At 43.0% G+C, this 17010-nt stretch overlaps 1 protein-coding gene across 1 annotated transcript; it reads right to left on the bottom strand.

Moving 5' to 3' along the window:
• Nucleotides 1–2550: 2550 nt before the first annotated feature.
• Nucleotides 2551–13196, bottom strand: FASLG (Fas ligand). Its single transcript, XM_004013705.6, has 4 exons — nucleotides 12651–13196; nucleotides 11519–11564; nucleotides 7161–7217; nucleotides 2551–5929 (listed from the first exon to the last, which is right to left on the bottom strand). Exons 1-4 carry the CDS (start codon nucleotides 12984–12986, stop codon nucleotides 5535–5537), a joined length of 834 nt encoding a protein of 277 aa, XP_004013754.1. The 5' UTR covers nucleotides 12987–13196; the 3' UTR covers nucleotides 2551–5534.
• Nucleotides 13197–17010: the final 3814 nt, after the last annotated feature.

Below are 17010 nucleotides of genomic sequence, written 5' to 3'. Positions count from 1 at the left end.
TGGGATCACAGAGAGTCGGACATGACTGAGCAACTGAACTGACCGAACTGAAACAGTGTTTGAATGAATGAGCTTATGCTCCCTTTCAAGTACTAGGATTTGGGGTGACACATTTAAGGAAATAACTGCAGCAAATTTGAGGGATGCTGGTGATGTCTGACACTCAATTTTAGGTGTAACTTACACTGTGTGTGTAATGTAATCTCTATCCATTAGCCCCAAACTGTCAATAAAATTTGTGTACACCCAGCAACTTGTGGTAGGAGTGCCTTGAGGGCAACTCAGATGGTCCACAATAGGAGTCCTTTAGAGAGCATGCACTGCCAGAATCCAGGTGAGAGCCAGGAAACCTGCTGTTAATGTCATGTGGACTGCTCAAAAAATGGAGGTCTTTCCTGAAATTTTCAGAAAACTTAGGACAACTTTTAGAACAGAAGACAACTTTCAACAGAATGTGATTGAGGTTCATGTCATTCTACTGAGAAAGAGAAGAAAGGATGACCCCATAGAGGTGAAGGGGTCTCCGAGGAAGAGAAGAGACATGCCCAGTGCACTTTTCTCGAAAGATGTACCAGGTAGAACAGTGAAGAAATGTCTCCCAGCAAAGGGAAAACTAGCGACAGCAAGAAAGTTGTCATTGAGGTGATGCTTTTCTTCCCTCTGGGTAAACCGTAAGGAGCAAAATACCCACTTAGCTGTCTGTATTTCCAAGGCTGGTGGTTTCTAGATGAATCTCAAAGATTCCTGGCTACTATCAGTAGTTATATTATTTCTGAATAAGGTCCATTTTTGAGTCTGAAGGCCCTAAGGAATGGGCTTTAATTCAGCTTTCCTAGGACTACCTCATTCTGCCTCTGGATGATTCAAACCCCTGGAAAAGAAACACACAAATACGTACACACAAAGAGAAAGTAAAAAATCGTCTCTACTAACATCAGAACTTAACCAAACTCCTTTGAAAAAATGTAATTTAACATACAATTTAACAGCACTCTTCCTTAAATAAGGACCAAGAAATGTCTAAGGCTTAACTTCCTTAAGGAAATCTTACAGCCTGGCTTTGAGGAGGCAGCTTCTCTAAGCAATTCAATGTCTTCCAATGATCTGTTGTTTCAAGTTAGTCATTCTCACAGTGATGGTCCCAGTAAAGCCTTTTTTTCTGAAAAGCTGTGGTAAGTCAAAACCTACTTCAGAGGATACAAAGTTACCACTCTAGGGGGCTAAGGGAAAAAAAAACATGGTTTTCTATGGTTTTAGTTCTTTGAAAAGAAAGAAAACCTCAAACTACTGAACCAGAGGTGACTTTTTTTTTTTTTTTAATAAGTGTTCTACTTTGGGTTTATCATTTCATAAGGGAACAATGGCTGACTCTATTTTTGTTGAGCACATTCAAAAAGTTTTAGGGTTTTGACATCCCTTGTATTCCTGCTTACAGAAAAATAGCTAAGGAAACTGTTAATACCTCTTCCCTGAAATGAAATAGTAAGTTACAAACTTGTCTTCAGAAAATCCTGAAGGCATCCTAGCAGAGCAGACTCAGATGCATAAAAGGACCAGTAGTACCACCACTAGCTAATGGCATCAAGTCTCCTCCGGATGCCCAGCACCGTTCCTATTTCCTCTTTGCTCTAACCCCATTCTCTAGAAGGTCCCATTGACCCCTCAAAATGGTCCAGCCAACTTCCCATGACCATTAGAACCAGTTTACTTCAATGGATGAAGCCATATGAAGAAGAAACTGATGAGGAAAATGTCATTGTGAGGGTTGGGAGTACAGACAATCAGCCGAAAGAAGGGTGAATACCTCTCTGACTTTCTCCAAGAGGTACCTGGTCAGAAACCTGACCATATAAAGCAGATTAATCAACAGAAGAGTTTTAAGGAAATCAGGTGGCATACTCCAACCTGCACCTTTGGTTTTGTTCATTAATTTATTCAACAAATACGTATTGAAAAAGTGAAAGTATTAATTGCTCAGTCATGTCCAATCATTTGGGACCCTATGGTCTATAGCCTGCCAGGCTCCTCTGTCCACGGAATTTCCTAGGTGAGAATACTGGAGTGAGTTGCCATTCCCTTCTCCAGGGGATCTTTCCAACCCAGGGATCGAACTCAGGACTCCTGCACTGCAGGCAGATTCCTTACTGTCTGAGCTACCAGGGAAGAGAAATATGTATTGAGTATCTTCTAAATGACAGTTTCAGCTCTAATTACCTAGAATTTTTCCTCCACATTCTCCCAAAAGCTCCTGGTAATTCCAAGGACCAATTAGATCTTTCTTGTTTTCTAATTCCATGAATTAGGATGCACAATTTTTTTTTCATCTGTAGCCTCAAACTCTCATTGGATAATCTAGTCAAAGATGGATAAACATGCACACACATCCATGAGGCAACACAGCTATGGATTCACTACTCTGAAAAACATATCCACTGAAAGGCTTTTGCCTTATGACTAAAGTTATTTAGTCAATGAATATTTATTGAGCACCTAATATGTGCTGGCACTGAGGTAATCTGGAATACAAAGGCAAACACAACAGAAAAGGTCTTGCTTTCAGAACTTTTATTCTAACAGGAAAAAAAAAAAGAAAAAACCAGATTTTTTAAGTGGTCAAATAAATAACCTAGCCAGATTCCTGGCTGAAAAAAAAAAAAAATGGAGCTCATGTGTGTGGAAAAAGCCTTCTCAGATGTTTGTCTCTACCAGAAAAATGAGAAATGAAGGGGAAGGTTAAAGAAAGGTTTGGGTTGATTTGTGGTTTGATTTGTCTTTTAGTGAAAGGAAATACTTGAGTATATATGTATTACATGCTAGTGGGCATTATTTCATAGACAGCTAGTTTGAAGATCCAGAAGAAAGAAGAAAAATTGTAAACAGGTAAAGCAGGGAAGAGGAAAGGAGTCTAGCGCACAAATAGATGGTCCTCGTCCTCCTCCGTACTGGATGGAAGAAAGAGATCATTCAGACGCAGGCGGGTTTGTGTTTCAGTGGTAGAAGTGAGATTCCATGGTGGGAGGAGGGGATGTGGTTGGTTTACAAGAGGAAAAGACATGATGTAATTGTCTCAAACAGTGAAAAAAAAATGCCCATGAAGAAACTGAAGAAAAAGTGGTGGGCCTTTGAATGCTGATTTGAAATCTCTGATCACTAATAAAAAGCAGTGGTTCTCAACCAGGAGGGACTTTGTCTCCTCACTCCCAGCCTGGGGACATTTGACTTCATTTGGTGATATTTTTGGTTATCACACATGGCGGGAGGGGAATGCTACTGGTATCCAGTGGGTAGAAGGCAGGGATACTGCTAAACATACTACAATGTGCAGGCAGGACAACCCTCACAAGAAAGAATCAGCCAGCTCAGAATGTCAACAGAACCGAGCTTGGGAAACCCTGACATAAAGTGATGTCATATTTATGTATAGACCATCTCGCAAAAGTTACATAAGGAGACAGTGCTGTTCCTTATGGGCAGAGGTGGAGCCACAGGACAGGATGAGAAGAGGACTTGCTTTCATCCTATGTTTTCGCATACCTTTTACAATTTGTACTATGTGTAGGTATTACCTATTCAAATCAATCAAAAGACAGAAATAATTCACTGATAGATAAATAATTCATTGGTTGATTTAAGCAGATGCTAGATAAAAATAAAATGAAACTAATCAATCAGTTTGAGTTATTTTTCTCCAGCAACATCCAGCTGCTAGGATGCCAGCTTAAAGAAAATGAGATTTTCCAAGAGGAAAATAGTGACTGTAACCAAGTATTTTGGAGTTCAAGGTCTTTCCAAGGTACTGATTGTAATGACAGATCATGGAATCTAAGTTGAATAGAGAAAAGAGTGAAGATAAAGAAGGAGCTGATAGATAAGCAAGAAAATGATACTATTTATTAACTGAATGTCAAATATGGAAAAATATATATTTTAAGAGAGAAGATGTTGGACCAAATTGAGTTGGAATTATAGGAGATTGTGTTGTGAAAATAAGGTGCTGAAGTCAAATTCTAACAGAAGTGTTATTTTTAACAGTGACAAAGTATAAGGAGAAGTCATAGTAATGAGCATTTGGACAAAATAGGAAAAGGTCATTGTGACTGACCAAGGTGAGGAGGCAAGAAACAGGTGTTTGGATGGATCTCTCAGATTTGTAGCTTCTTCTGGAATGAAGTACCTCCCCTTATTAATAATGGCAGATACTATTTTTGACATTCTACTATGTATTAGATACTTTATGTATCACCCCCCTTTTGTCCAAAAAAGGTCAAGTGACCTGCATAGTTATCAAGTAGAGGAACAAAGATTCAAATTCAGGTTTTTAGGCCCAAGTCTATGCCCTTTCCATCGTGCATGTCTCTGCCACCAGGAAAAGACAAACTGTCATCAAATCTATGGGAAATAGGTGAGCTTAACACTGGCAATAATATTGGTAATAGAAACTCTAGGTAGTAGAAGCAAGAAGGGAAAGAGAATATAGTAAGGAGAGGAGAGCCTGGCAAAGATGCAAAGGTCTGCCTCATAACTCTTCTCACACTAGTAAATTCTTCTTCAAGTGGGCTTAAATCATAATGAGTGAGGAAGCCATGGAGAAAAGAAATAATAAGGAAAAGATACAAACCTCAGTGATTTCCAAATAGAACACTCACAATGCCTACCTATATTATAAAATATAGTTTTTGTTATGGGTATTCTTTTCATTAAAAATGTACAAAATACATATAAATATAGTTATATTATGGAAAAATGGCATTAACAACTGACAATCAAAGAGCTTTGAGGACTATTAGAGTTGGTTACCAAAAAGCATTCAAAATCTACCACCAAATGCAGCCCATATTCTAATATGCCCTTCCCAATTCCCACGTTCTCTCTACTTATGTAACCCTCTAGTCACATACTCACACACACACACACACACACACACACACACACCCCTACAATTGCACTGGAAATATGCATGTTGTATAGGGAGTGTTTTGAGTTCCCAAAGATTTCTTTTGCTTCTCTGTTAACATCACCTGATGGCTCAGACTGTACATCTAGAAATAAAGATGCTACCAGTGGGATGCTGGCCTTTCAGTCTCTTTAGCTTATCATGCAAGCCTGGTCCTCTTTTCCCATCCCTTATACATTCATGTCACACCCATATACATGAAAGACAGCCTCCTCTGAGGTAGACAGTAGACCCACCCCAAGAGGTGAGTTAAAAGGTGCCATTTTCAATGTGTCCAAATGCACTAGGCCACTTAAGACAAGTGTAGTTGCTGGCATAAGCAACTGGTAGTCACTTTTCCCTGCCTTTGCGTCTCCACATGGCAGCCCAGAGTTTCATGTTCGTTACTCATAGTCCTCCTCCTGTCTGGCTGTGGGCCTTTAAGGAACTGTGGACCTGCTGGACTCCGTGGTCTCAAGATTCTCTTGGTTCATGTCTTCTCTCATGGCCTCAAGTGGACTTAAGAAAACTCTCATTCAAGACAATATTCTCAGGGCCTGAAACAGGGAATCATACTGGAGAGAATCCCAAAGTGCTTTGCTTAGAGTTTATATAAGCCAAAAAATGTCTTAGATTCCTCAAAACTGACCAGAGAGAGTTCAGACACATTGACATATAAATGATCAGCACTGGTGAGATTGAATACAGCCCCCAGGTAGCTGCTGCGGGCCCACATCTTGCCAGGAGTGCAGTAGTTCATCATCTTCCCCTCCATCAGCACCATGTCCTGGGGGTACCTAAAGTTCCTGGAGTAGACCTTGTGGCTCAGGGGCTGGTTGTTGCAGGACTGACCCCGGAAGTACACTTTGGAATACACAAAATACAGCCCAGTTTCATTGATCACAAGGCTGCCCTTCTTGTACTTCACCCCAGAGACCAGGGCAATTCCATAGGTGTCTTCCCATTCCAAAGGGATGGATCTTGAGTTGGGCTTGCCTGAAATCAAACGAGAGAGGAGCTTTCAGCCAGGAATGCTCATGTATCCCACAGACCAAGCTTTCAAGGCAAAACTGTGGACCATTCCTTGAGCAAGTGCTTTTTCCCCAAATGACATAGAACTGGGTGATGGGTCAGGCCTGACCTATTACTGAACTTCTTCAGCACGTTTATCAAATTGACTCCCTCAATTTTATCATCCACACAACTGGGACAATAACATATGTTTCTAACCAACTGCACTGAGAAAAGACTAGGATGATTTTAGCTCTCTGGAACAGAGATTCTATGAACAGAGGTTCAGAACTAGCATACAAATTGCTAGAGTTTGAGTCTCTTTGTGAGAGGAGAAGTCAAATCCAAGGCACTCTGAAGTTCTAAAGTTGGAAAAGACCTTAGGAATCATCTAGTCCAACTCTTTACCTACACGAAAGATTCTTCAGTGTGGGCAAGAATCCCCTTTCCTTTGTATCTGTACAGCATGGTGTACATACCTACTTCAAGCAGAGAATGCTGGAAATATTGCTTTCATACCTGTCTTTCCCTATTAGATTGTAAGCTCCTTGAAGGCAGGAGCCATGTGTGATTCACCTCCACGTGGCCCAGGTTCGGCACACAGCACATGCTCAAGAAATATCTGTTGATCTAAACTGGGTCATTTTACAGCCTCTGCTGACATAGTTTCAGGGACAGCAGCATGCCAGTTTCTGTGATACTCATCCACTTTGCAGATGTTGTGGACTTCACACTGACAGTGCCCCCACTGTCTTGCTATCAAATCATGTCACTCCACTGCACGACCATGTGTGCCAGGGCCTGGCCTCCCCTCTCCTATTTCTGCTCATGGACAGAGAAAAACTCTCCCAGAAAACCAAGGCAAAAAAATAATTCACTGTTCACCATCTCCCCAGCTCTTACCTCTTGGACCTATGCCCCAAATTCCCTAAGGGTCCTTGGAGTGAGTGAAGAGAGTGAGTTCCTTATGAGCAGGGATCATGTCATAAGCACCTCCATTTCGCCAGCTTAGAGCAGGGCCTTGCCTAGAGCCGCCCTGTGTGTGTGTGTGTGTGTGCATGTGTGTGGTGTTGGCGTGACTAGAAAGATGTGACTACTCGGGTTTCAAATACTGTCACTGGAAAGTATCAGCTCCCTCAGAGCTCAGTCACAGAAACCAACCAGCTACTCTGCTTTCTGCCAAAGGCTTTCCCAAGATGGCCCTCCAGATACAGACCTGTTAAATGAGCCGCTTTTTTCAGTTCCTTTTTCTCAGAGGGTGGACTGGGGTGACCTGTATTACAGAGAGATGAAGGATACATGTCAAAGTGACATAACTACTATTCTTTTTTGTGGGACTCTAAACAGGGCATTTAAATAAAAGATACTTTTTATAAGCATAAATGGCAACAGTCTAACATACACTAATCACTCAAGTCCAAACTATAGGACTTACAGCAGCCTATATTTCAGAAACAGAGAGGTAAAAAGGAGTCAAATTAAGACAGACATGCATAAATTATAAATTACAAAGCAATATAAAGGTTGGTTTATAAAGACCTGCCATATAAGTTACTGCATTTATAACTCCCAACAATCCTTTGAGGTAGAGATTACTGTCCCATCTTACAGATGGCAAAATGAGCTTGAAAGCTGGGTGACTTGTCCAAGAAGATCCGCTAACTCAGTGTCAGAGTGGGACCAACACTCAGGTCTCCTGAGTCTAAATCCAGGGCCCTTGCATCTCTGGCTCTGCTGCCCTCAGGACTACAGGACAAGAGTTGAAGAAGACTGCGAATGTCCAGGCCACCAGGTCTTCCCCAGTGGCATTCTACAGTTGGCCCCAGATTAATTACTCTAAGGTCTCAAACACCTCGAATGACTCCTCATTAAACATGTAATTGCACATGCGTGTTCCCCACCACATGCCCTCTGCTCATCTGTCCAGCCTCCTCTGGCTTACTCACCCACACTGGATGCTGCCACACTAGAGTTCTGAGCACACCCAGCCTCCCTGCCTCTGTGCTTTAGTCCGTGCTGTTCTTCCTGCCTGGAATGCCCTCCCAAACTGATCTCTGTGTCAAATTCCTATCGACACTACGAACACCATCTAAAATATCTCTTTTCTTGGAAAACCTTCCCAAGCCTTTCTAATTGAATATGATTCTTTCCTCCACTCAAACCTGGAAGCACTCTGGCGTCACCCTATTTTGTTGGTTCTGACTCGCCTTCTTTTTAATGGTAACTGTATGACTAGTCTTACTCCTCCAAATAAATGGCAAATTCCTTACTATATGTTTAATCTATCAGAGTAATTAGCTCAGTTTCTAACCCAGGGCATGCTATCAGTACATGTTCACTAAATTAAACTGATAGATTTAAAATAGACAACAGTTCTCAAAATAGATACTATTTCTCTGACTTGAGATATTTCAGTGGAATAGCACTACCATTTGGCTAATAAATTCAGCTAACTTAGACTTTGAATAAAAGTTGCATAGACGAGTGCTCATCCACATCAGGCTCCTCACAGTTAGCCTGTAAAATTCCATGTGGTTTGCAGATGCTCCCACCAGCTGAGGCTATGATGTGAGCAGTCATTCCCTCTGTAGCTGCCCAAGACCACACACCATGAATGAGGTGTTAGCGAACAGGAAAGGCAAAACTGAGTCTCTTTTATATTCCTATACCACAACCATCTGTGCAGCTATCTGGCATTCAGCCATAAACTGACAGGAAATGGAACAGAGAACCACACGTTGTCTATCTTTATATCCCTCACAGTGTTGGTCTCATAGAAGGTACTCAATGAAAATACCTGCTGGATAAATGCTGGAATAAACAAAGGAGAAATATACCCTACACTTTTGATGATGACTGTTTCCTGCCGCTGGGTCTTTGCACATGCCATTCTCATTGCTGGACTGCTCTTCCCAGCCTCCCACCCGCCCATCCCCCCCCCCAACACACATACACACACCCATGTTAACAACATCTCCTTAGAGGGGACTTTCCAGACCACTCTATCTTAGGTTGCATTTAGCACAGCTTGAAAGTATGTTGTCTGTTTGCTTGCTTTTGTTTGTTTCTCTAGCATGCTAAGAGCTCCATGAGAGCAGGCCCCTTGTCTCTCTTGTTCTGTCGTCACCCACTAACCCTACACTCAGCCTGGCATACAGGAAGCACTCCAAGAACACTTGTGAATGAATAAAAGATTCAATGAGTTAACTGTGGGAAAATGACAGTGAACCAAATAAGAAAGTTTAAATAATCTACAGTAGTAAGTACCTCCCAGTTAACCTGTTGGAGTATAAGTCCTTCTAGATGCTTACTAAGAATATGAAAATATGTATATGTATTTAAAGAGTGAATATTAAACTAAATACACTGTTTTATAACTTATCTTTTTAATCTAACAATATGGGCTACACAATCTCTATGACATTAAATGTCCTTCTTGTATACAATTTTAGTTGCTGCATATTATGCTTTTGTGTGAATACACTGTTATGTGTTTAATTAATTTCCTATTGAGTGACATTTAACTTTCTCCTAAGTGGTTGATTAGAAATAGTCTTCTAAGCAAGTGGTGAACATCCTTATTATAAATTTTCAGGCACATTTTATTTTCTTTAGATAGCTTTAGTGATGAGATTACAAGGGAAATTAACAGTATTAATCCTTTGATATATATTTCCCAACTGCTCTTTAGAGAAGGTATAGCAATTTACATGCTCACTGACTGTCACTAAGCAGATCCTTTTCACTCACATTTTTTGCCAGTTGGGCTTTATTTTTTCAAACTTCACTAATTAGATGGGTCAACCTAGGTATCCCCCTTTTTAAAATTTGCATCTCTTATCTCATTAGTAGAGTTGCTAATTTGATTTCTATGTGATAACACACCAATTTCTGGCCCATCTGGTTTGGTCTAAGGAAGATACTTAATACTTGTTAGTGGGACAGGTTGACCTGACTCATCTGCTAACTTGATTTTTAATCACTAAAAGGACTCTAGAGAGTGTTGAAAGATGAGTAATTTGGTACCCATTTTACCAGCCACATTTCACTGATCTTCAAAGCTATTTTATTTTAGAAATCCTCCAGAAGCTTTATTCTTCCAACGAACATTTGTACTCTGCTTGGGTACATCTGGAATTTCTCTTTACAGGTTCATACCCAGAATTAGAAACCAGAGGACCCTACCAGTATCTCCTACAAGAGCCTACCTGCTAGGGCAATAGGGTGACTTGGTTTCTCAGGCACAGCCTGAGAATTTGGAGCAGGCTTCCCCAACTAGATGACCAGTGCTGTCTTCTCTTTGCAGAGGCATCTTGCCTGTCGTCCTTATTTCTCATTCCATGCCCATCAGAGATAGATAGGAGTAGGAGTTTCCCTGTGTCACAGGGCCGGAGCACACACTGGTAAGAGCTGGAGGTGGCAAGGCATCAGGAGCCTGAGCTCCTTCTCAGCCCCATTCCACAGCAGAGGTCTTGGGGACATTACTAATCCATCTGGTGTTTTGCTTCTCTTCTGAAAGGTGAGAAGACTGGACCAGATGTTCTCTAACCTCCTTTCCATCTTAGTTTAACGAGTATTCTAAATCCACAGTTTCCAAAACTATGTCCTGAAACTTTAGGAGGCCGATGTTCAACATTGTCATCTTCCTGTCCTGAATTTCACACAGAGGATTTCCCTTTATTATCAAAAGCAGCGCATGATTGTCTCTGAGTGAAGTGGGACTACCCTCTGTAAAATGCCTAACGTCTTCCTCCAAGCTTTCCAGCGGCTGCAAAAGAACCACCCTAATGTGGATGACTGGTTGCCCACTCTTTAAAAGCTTAAATATAACCTATTAAAATTTTAAATCAGGTCTGACTCTTAAGTAATTTTTTTTTTTTTTTTTTGCTATTGCTAAGTCACTTCAGTCATGTCCGACTACGTGTGACCCTATAGATGGCAGCCAACCAGGCTCCCCCATCCCTGGGATTCTCCAGGCAAGAACACTGGAGTGGGTTGCCATTTCCTTCTCCAATGCATGAAAGCGAAAGGTGAAAGTGAAGTCACTCAGTCATGTCCGCTTAGCGACCCCATGGACTGCAGCCTACCAGGCTCCTCCATCCATGGGATTTTCCAGGCAAGAGTACAGAGATTAAATAGGAGAGCAAGGATCTTTCCCAGCAACAGCTGTGTCTGTCTGCACCTTCCCTTCTCTCCTGAGGAGCTATAGCCACCGCCCTGTACATGGGAATCAGGAGGCCTGAGGAAGGGGGCAGGCCTGGAGCCAGCTGCTTGGGGTGTGGGGGGTGGGCAAAGGTCCAGGGTTGTACATCTGTGTTTCTCTTTCCAAATTCAAGCAGAAATTAGTTTTGAATTTTTCTGTGATACTTAACTAATTTTGAACAGTTAAACTCACTTCATATTTTAGGGCAGTTTCAAGAACCAAAATGACAAGAGATTTCAGAATTGGTTAGGATTTCTCTTCTATAGTCTATATATGCCTAAGAATAAGGTGGAATTCAAGGTACTCCTCCAACATGGTTGGTGCTGAGGACTGTTTTTAGAAACTCAACGTGCAAGCATAAAAAAACTCACCTATTTGCTTCTCCACAGATGATGCTGTATGCCTCTGGCTGGTGGACTGGCAAAAGAGAAAAGATACATAATAACTAGATAGCACATTCAAAAGCAGAGACATTACTTTGCCGACTAAGGTCCGTCTAGTCAAGGCTATGGTTTTTGCAGTAGTCATGTACGGATGTGAGAGTTGGACTGTGAAGAAGGCTGAGCGCCGAAGAACTGATGCTTTTGAACTGTGATGTTGGAGAAGACTCTTGAGAGTCCCTTGGACTGCAAGGAGATCCAACCAGTCCACTTTGAAGGAGATCAGCCCTGGGATTTCTTTGGAAGGAATGATGCTACAGCTGAAATTCCAGTACTTTGGCCACCTCATGAGAAGAGTTGACTCACTGGAAAAGACTTTGATGCTGGGAGGGATTGGGGGCAGGAGGAGAAGGGGACGACAGAGGATGAGATGGCTGGATGGCATCACTGACTCAATGGATGTGAGCCTGAGTGAACTCCAGGAGTTGGTGATGGACAGGGAGGCCTCACGTGCTGCAATTCATGGGGTCGCAAAGAGTCGGACACGACTGAGCGACTGAACTGATGAAGTTCTTTAAGCAAAGGAAGAAGAACTGTCAAATAAACTAAGCACTGGAAAGGGAATCTAAGCACCCAGAACCTCTCCTAACTCAGACTCTGGCCAAGCAATTGTGCCTGTCCATGCCTCAGTTTTGTGATTTGAAATAGTTCTAATAATTTTAAGCACTTTCAAGGAAATTTAGTTTGTGCATTTGAACAAATTCACTTCTCAGATGCCAAGTCCCTTTTCTTTCTTGAATCGAGTATGAGGTAGGTAGCAGAGTTCTTCCTCTCTCAGATGATCAGCCAACTGATCATCTGCCAGTCCTGATTTGATCCTGATCCCTCCCAAGATAGAAAATATTCCTTCCACCCATTTGAGCCCCCATTTCTCTGCAGGCAGAACAGGATGGCTAGCGTGATTCATTTCTAAGACAGGAAGAAAGGATTGAGAAGTATGCTGCAAGCCAAGTGTGGTCCATGTGGATTTCTGTCGCCCTCCTCCCCCACTGCAGCAGGGCAGTTTCACCCCATCCCCCACCTCCGCACATTCCAGGGTGCGGCAATCCCCCAGGCAGCTTACCTCTCTGAGTTCGGCCAACTCCTTCTGCAGATGGAAGAGCTGAAATATCCCCAGCCCCAGTCCAACCAGGGCCACCAGAACCATGAAAAACACCACAAGGAGACACAGGCCTGTGTTGTGGCCCCTCCTCTTCTTCAGAGGTGGTGGCGGTAGTGGAGGCAGGGGTGGCGATGGCGGTAGTGTTGGGGGTGGCGGTGGTGGTGGCCTCCTTTGCCCCGGCCTTCCTGGCACTGAGGACGGACAGGGGAAGACTGATCCTGGAGAGGCCCAGGGGGAGCTGGCACTGCTGTCCACCCAGAAGATTGAGGGGTATGGGTAATTCAAGGGCTGCTGCATGGTATCCAGTGCCTCAGGCCAGCCCCCAGCCAAGGGTTTTCCTCTTCCTCAGTCGTGCGGAGGCCCAGGTGTCAAGGGCCGGACTCCTATTTCTGACTGCTCATGAGAAGGAAGCCGGTTCTCTCTTTATAGAGTTTCCAGAACCAAGGGAAACACCTCTCTTTCGTTCTCTCTTTCTGCTTCTCAAAGAGACACCCACTCACTCTGCATCTGAACCTGAGAAGCTTCAAGAAGCTCAGAGCAAACCCCCGGAAGTTTCCGCCCACAACTTTCTGATGAAAGCTTTCAAAACCCCAGTCGCTGCTGCCCTGCTCCCTGAAAGGCTGGTAGGGTGGGCTCGTTGTCCTCAGGCCCTGAGACGGGGGTAGCGTCAGCGCAGCTCTGTAGGCTCCGGCCGCTGTTCAGCTACAAGGAGAGTGGCCTGTGGGGCGAAAGCACCGAGTCACGGCCAGAGGAGTCACTTCTGGGTCTTACCTTTGGCAGGAGGGAATCACCCCCTGCTGCCATCCCTCCCCCACACCCAAGTACTGTTTACCCTGACACAGCAAAGCACCGTAGTTTACAGGTTACAAACTTGCCTGCCTACTCTATAATAGATCAGAGATTGCAAACCAGTGGCCATATGCCTCACAGAGCCCTCAGACCTGCTTTGCTTGTGCCTTACAATGTTGTTTATTTCTATTTACCGTCCTCCTCAAAAAACGGGATAGTCCATAATGCAGACATTCATCTCTGTTTTGCTGAGTCTAAAACTTAGGCCAGAAAAGCACAAGATAAACCAACCACAGATGCCTGGGGCAAAAGATTACCGTTGAGACTCACAGTGGACTGCTGTTATGGACTGAATAGTGTTCTTCCAAAGTGTAAGCACCGAATCCCAATCCCCAGTGTAATTGTATTTGGAGATAATGCCTTTAAGGTGTAATTAAGGTTAAATGAGGTAGTCTGAGTGGGACCCTAATCCAACATGATTAATGTCCTTATAAGAAGAGGTAGAGGGCTCCCTTGGTGGTCCAATGGTTGAGAATCTGCCTTGCAATGCAGGGGACACATATTCCATTCTTGCTCTAGGAAGATCCCACATGGCATGGGGCAACTAAGCCCTACAGCTGCAACCACTGAACCCACGTTCCCTAGAGCCCATGCTCTACAAAGAGAGAAGTCACGGCAATGAGAAGCCCATGCTTGTCTACAACTAGACAAAGCCCACACACTGACAAGGAGCCAGCATAGCCAAAAATAAAGAAATAAATACTTCCTGAAAAAAAGAAGAAGCGGTAGAGACAGCAGGGAGGCATATGTACACAGAAAAGGCCAAGTGAGCACACAGCAAGAAGGTGGTTATCTGTAAACCATGAAAAGAGGACTCAGGAGAAACCAGCCCTACTGACTCTTTGATCGTGGACTTCTATCATCCAGAACTGAGAAAATAAACTTTTGTTGTGTAGGCCATTCAGAAAAATTGGGATAGTCCATATATGTTATAGTCATATTGGGTTTTGAAACACTAGAATATTGGGCAGTCTGGAGGCCCTGTCTGCAAACCCAGTCAGCTGGAGTTGGGCCACTGTTGCAGCTCTCAAGGTCAGGACATGGGTGTGCCAGGCTGCCTGGCTTGCACACCCTCCACTGTGTTTCCCATGAAACTCACTGTGAGAAATGGCCTTCCTGGGCCCTTTAGGCACCTCTGTTATGGTTGTCAACATGTGTTGGATCATGGAGAAAGCAAGGGAGTTTCAGAAAAACATCTATTTCTGCTTCATTGACTACCCTAAAGCTTTTGACTGTGTGAATTACAACAAATTGGAAAATTCTTAAAGAGATGGGAATACCAGACCACCTTACCTGCCTCCTGAGAAAGCTGTATGCAGGCCAAGAAGTAACAGGTAGAACCAGACATGGAACAACTGACAGCTTCAAAATTAGGAAAGGAGTATGACAAGGCTGTATATTGTCACCTTACATGCAGAATACATCATGCGAAATGCTGGGCTGGAGGAATCATAAGGTGGAATCAAGATTGCCAGGAGAAATATCAATAAGCTCAGATATGCAGATGATACCACTCTACTGGAAGAAAGCGAAGAGGAACTAAAGAGCCTCTTGGTGAGGGTGAAAGAGGACAGTGAAAAAGCTGGCTTAAAACTCAACATTCAGAAACTAAGACCATGGCATCCAGTCCCATCACTTCATGACAAAGAGAAGGGGGAAAAGTGGAAACAGTGACAGGTTTTATGTTCTTGGGCTCCACAATCACTGCAGACAGTGACTGCAGCCATAAAATTAAAAAACCCTTGCTCCTTTGAAGGAAATCAATGACAAACTTAGAATATTAAAAAGTAGAGATATTATTTTGACAACAAATGTCCATATAGTCAGAGATATGGTTTTTCTAGTAGTCATGTACAGATGTGACAGTTGGGTCATACAGAAGGCTGAGTTGAAGAATTAATACTTTCAAATTGTGATACTGGAGAAGACTCTTGAGAGTCTGGATGTTGGGAAAGATGGAAGGCAAAAGGAGAAGAGGATGGTAGAGGATGAGATGGTTAGACAGCATCACTGACTCAATGGACATGAATTTGAGCAAACTCCAGGAGACAGTGGAGGACAGAGGAGCCTGGTGTGTTGCAGTCCATGGGGTTGCAAAAAGGAAGACATGACTGAACAACAACAACAAAACAACAAAAGAGATCATTTGACTTAATTTCAATATATAATAATTAAAAGAAGAGAAATCTAAACAATAGAGAAAAATAACAGCATATATATCACCAAACTGGGCTGACCTCTTTTCAGACTTGAACAGTGCTGGGAAGTGCTTCATTAACAGCAATCTGGAGTCCCAGTTGGGAAAGGGTCCTGGGCAGTGCATCCACTCCATGGGCAAGACTCCAAATTGCAGTTTCAAGGGCTCCCACTTATAATCCCAGGCTGCAAACTGATACCATCATCAATTTGCACTTAAAAATGTGGCTATGGTTTTCGTAACTTTTCAACTGTGGTGTTGGAGAAGACTCTTGGGAGCCCCTTGGACACCAAGGAGATCAAACCAGTCCATCCTAAAGGAAATCAGTCCTGAATATTCATTGGAAGGACTGAAGCTGAAGCTCCAATACTTTGGTCACCTGATGCGAAGAACTGACTCATTTGAAAAGACCCTGATGCTGGGAAAGATTGACGGCAGGAGGAGAAGGTGTCAACAGAGGATGAGATAGTTGGATGGCATCACCAATTCGATGGACATGAGTTTGAGTAAACTCCAAGAGCTGGTGATGGACAGGGAGGCCTGGCGTGCTGCAGTCCATGGGGTCACAAAGAGTTGGACACAACTGAGCGACTGTTTCACCTTGTGCATTTTAGGGTTTTGTTGGGCCCTGGGGTGGGTTTTGTTGACCCTCAGGGGCTTGAGAATTCCAAGACCTGCTCCCTTTCTTATCTAAAGTTCTGCCTTACTTGCTATGCATGCAGGCAGGCATGGAATCTGGGCAGTGTCCAGGCAGGTGAGAAGCTGGTCAGAAGCCTGTTCTGCTTTCAAAGCCTAAACGAGACTTCCTCCATTTTAATTTTCCTAACATGGCACAATGTTCTCATTCTTTTACAGGTGGGCAGAGTTAACATGCTTTTAAATTCACATATGGGTTTCTTCATAGGCAAAAAAAAAACCAGTAAGTTTATAATAATCAAAAAACATAATTTTAAGAGTTCCACCTTACGTACAACCAAAATACAACCCTTAAAGTATCCTGAAGTAATTCTTAATAGCCGTTGTATAGAATCATATTTTTAAACTATAAAAATTTTCCTGAGAATGGCAAGGATTCATATCAATGTATGAGGAGGCTAGATAAATGGTTAGGATTGTGCGCTTCTGTTGTGAGACTTCCTGAGTTCAAATCCCAGCTTTTGCACTTGTTAGTTATGTGAGCTGGACACGTCACTTTCCCTCCTCTGTGCCACAGTTTTCTTATCTATAAAAATGGGCATAATGGGACTGGATGCTATGATCTTTGTTTTTTGAATG

The sequence above is a fragment of the Ovis aries genome, chromosome 12 (assembly GCF_016772045.2).
Source record: "Ovis aries strain OAR_USU_Benz2616 breed Rambouillet chromosome 12, ARS-UI_Ramb_v3.0, whole genome shotgun sequence".
NCBI classification, from domain to species: domain Eukaryota; kingdom Metazoa; phylum Chordata; class Mammalia; order Artiodactyla; family Bovidae; genus Ovis; species Ovis aries.
This window is presented reverse-complemented; position numbering and strand designations above follow the sequence as displayed.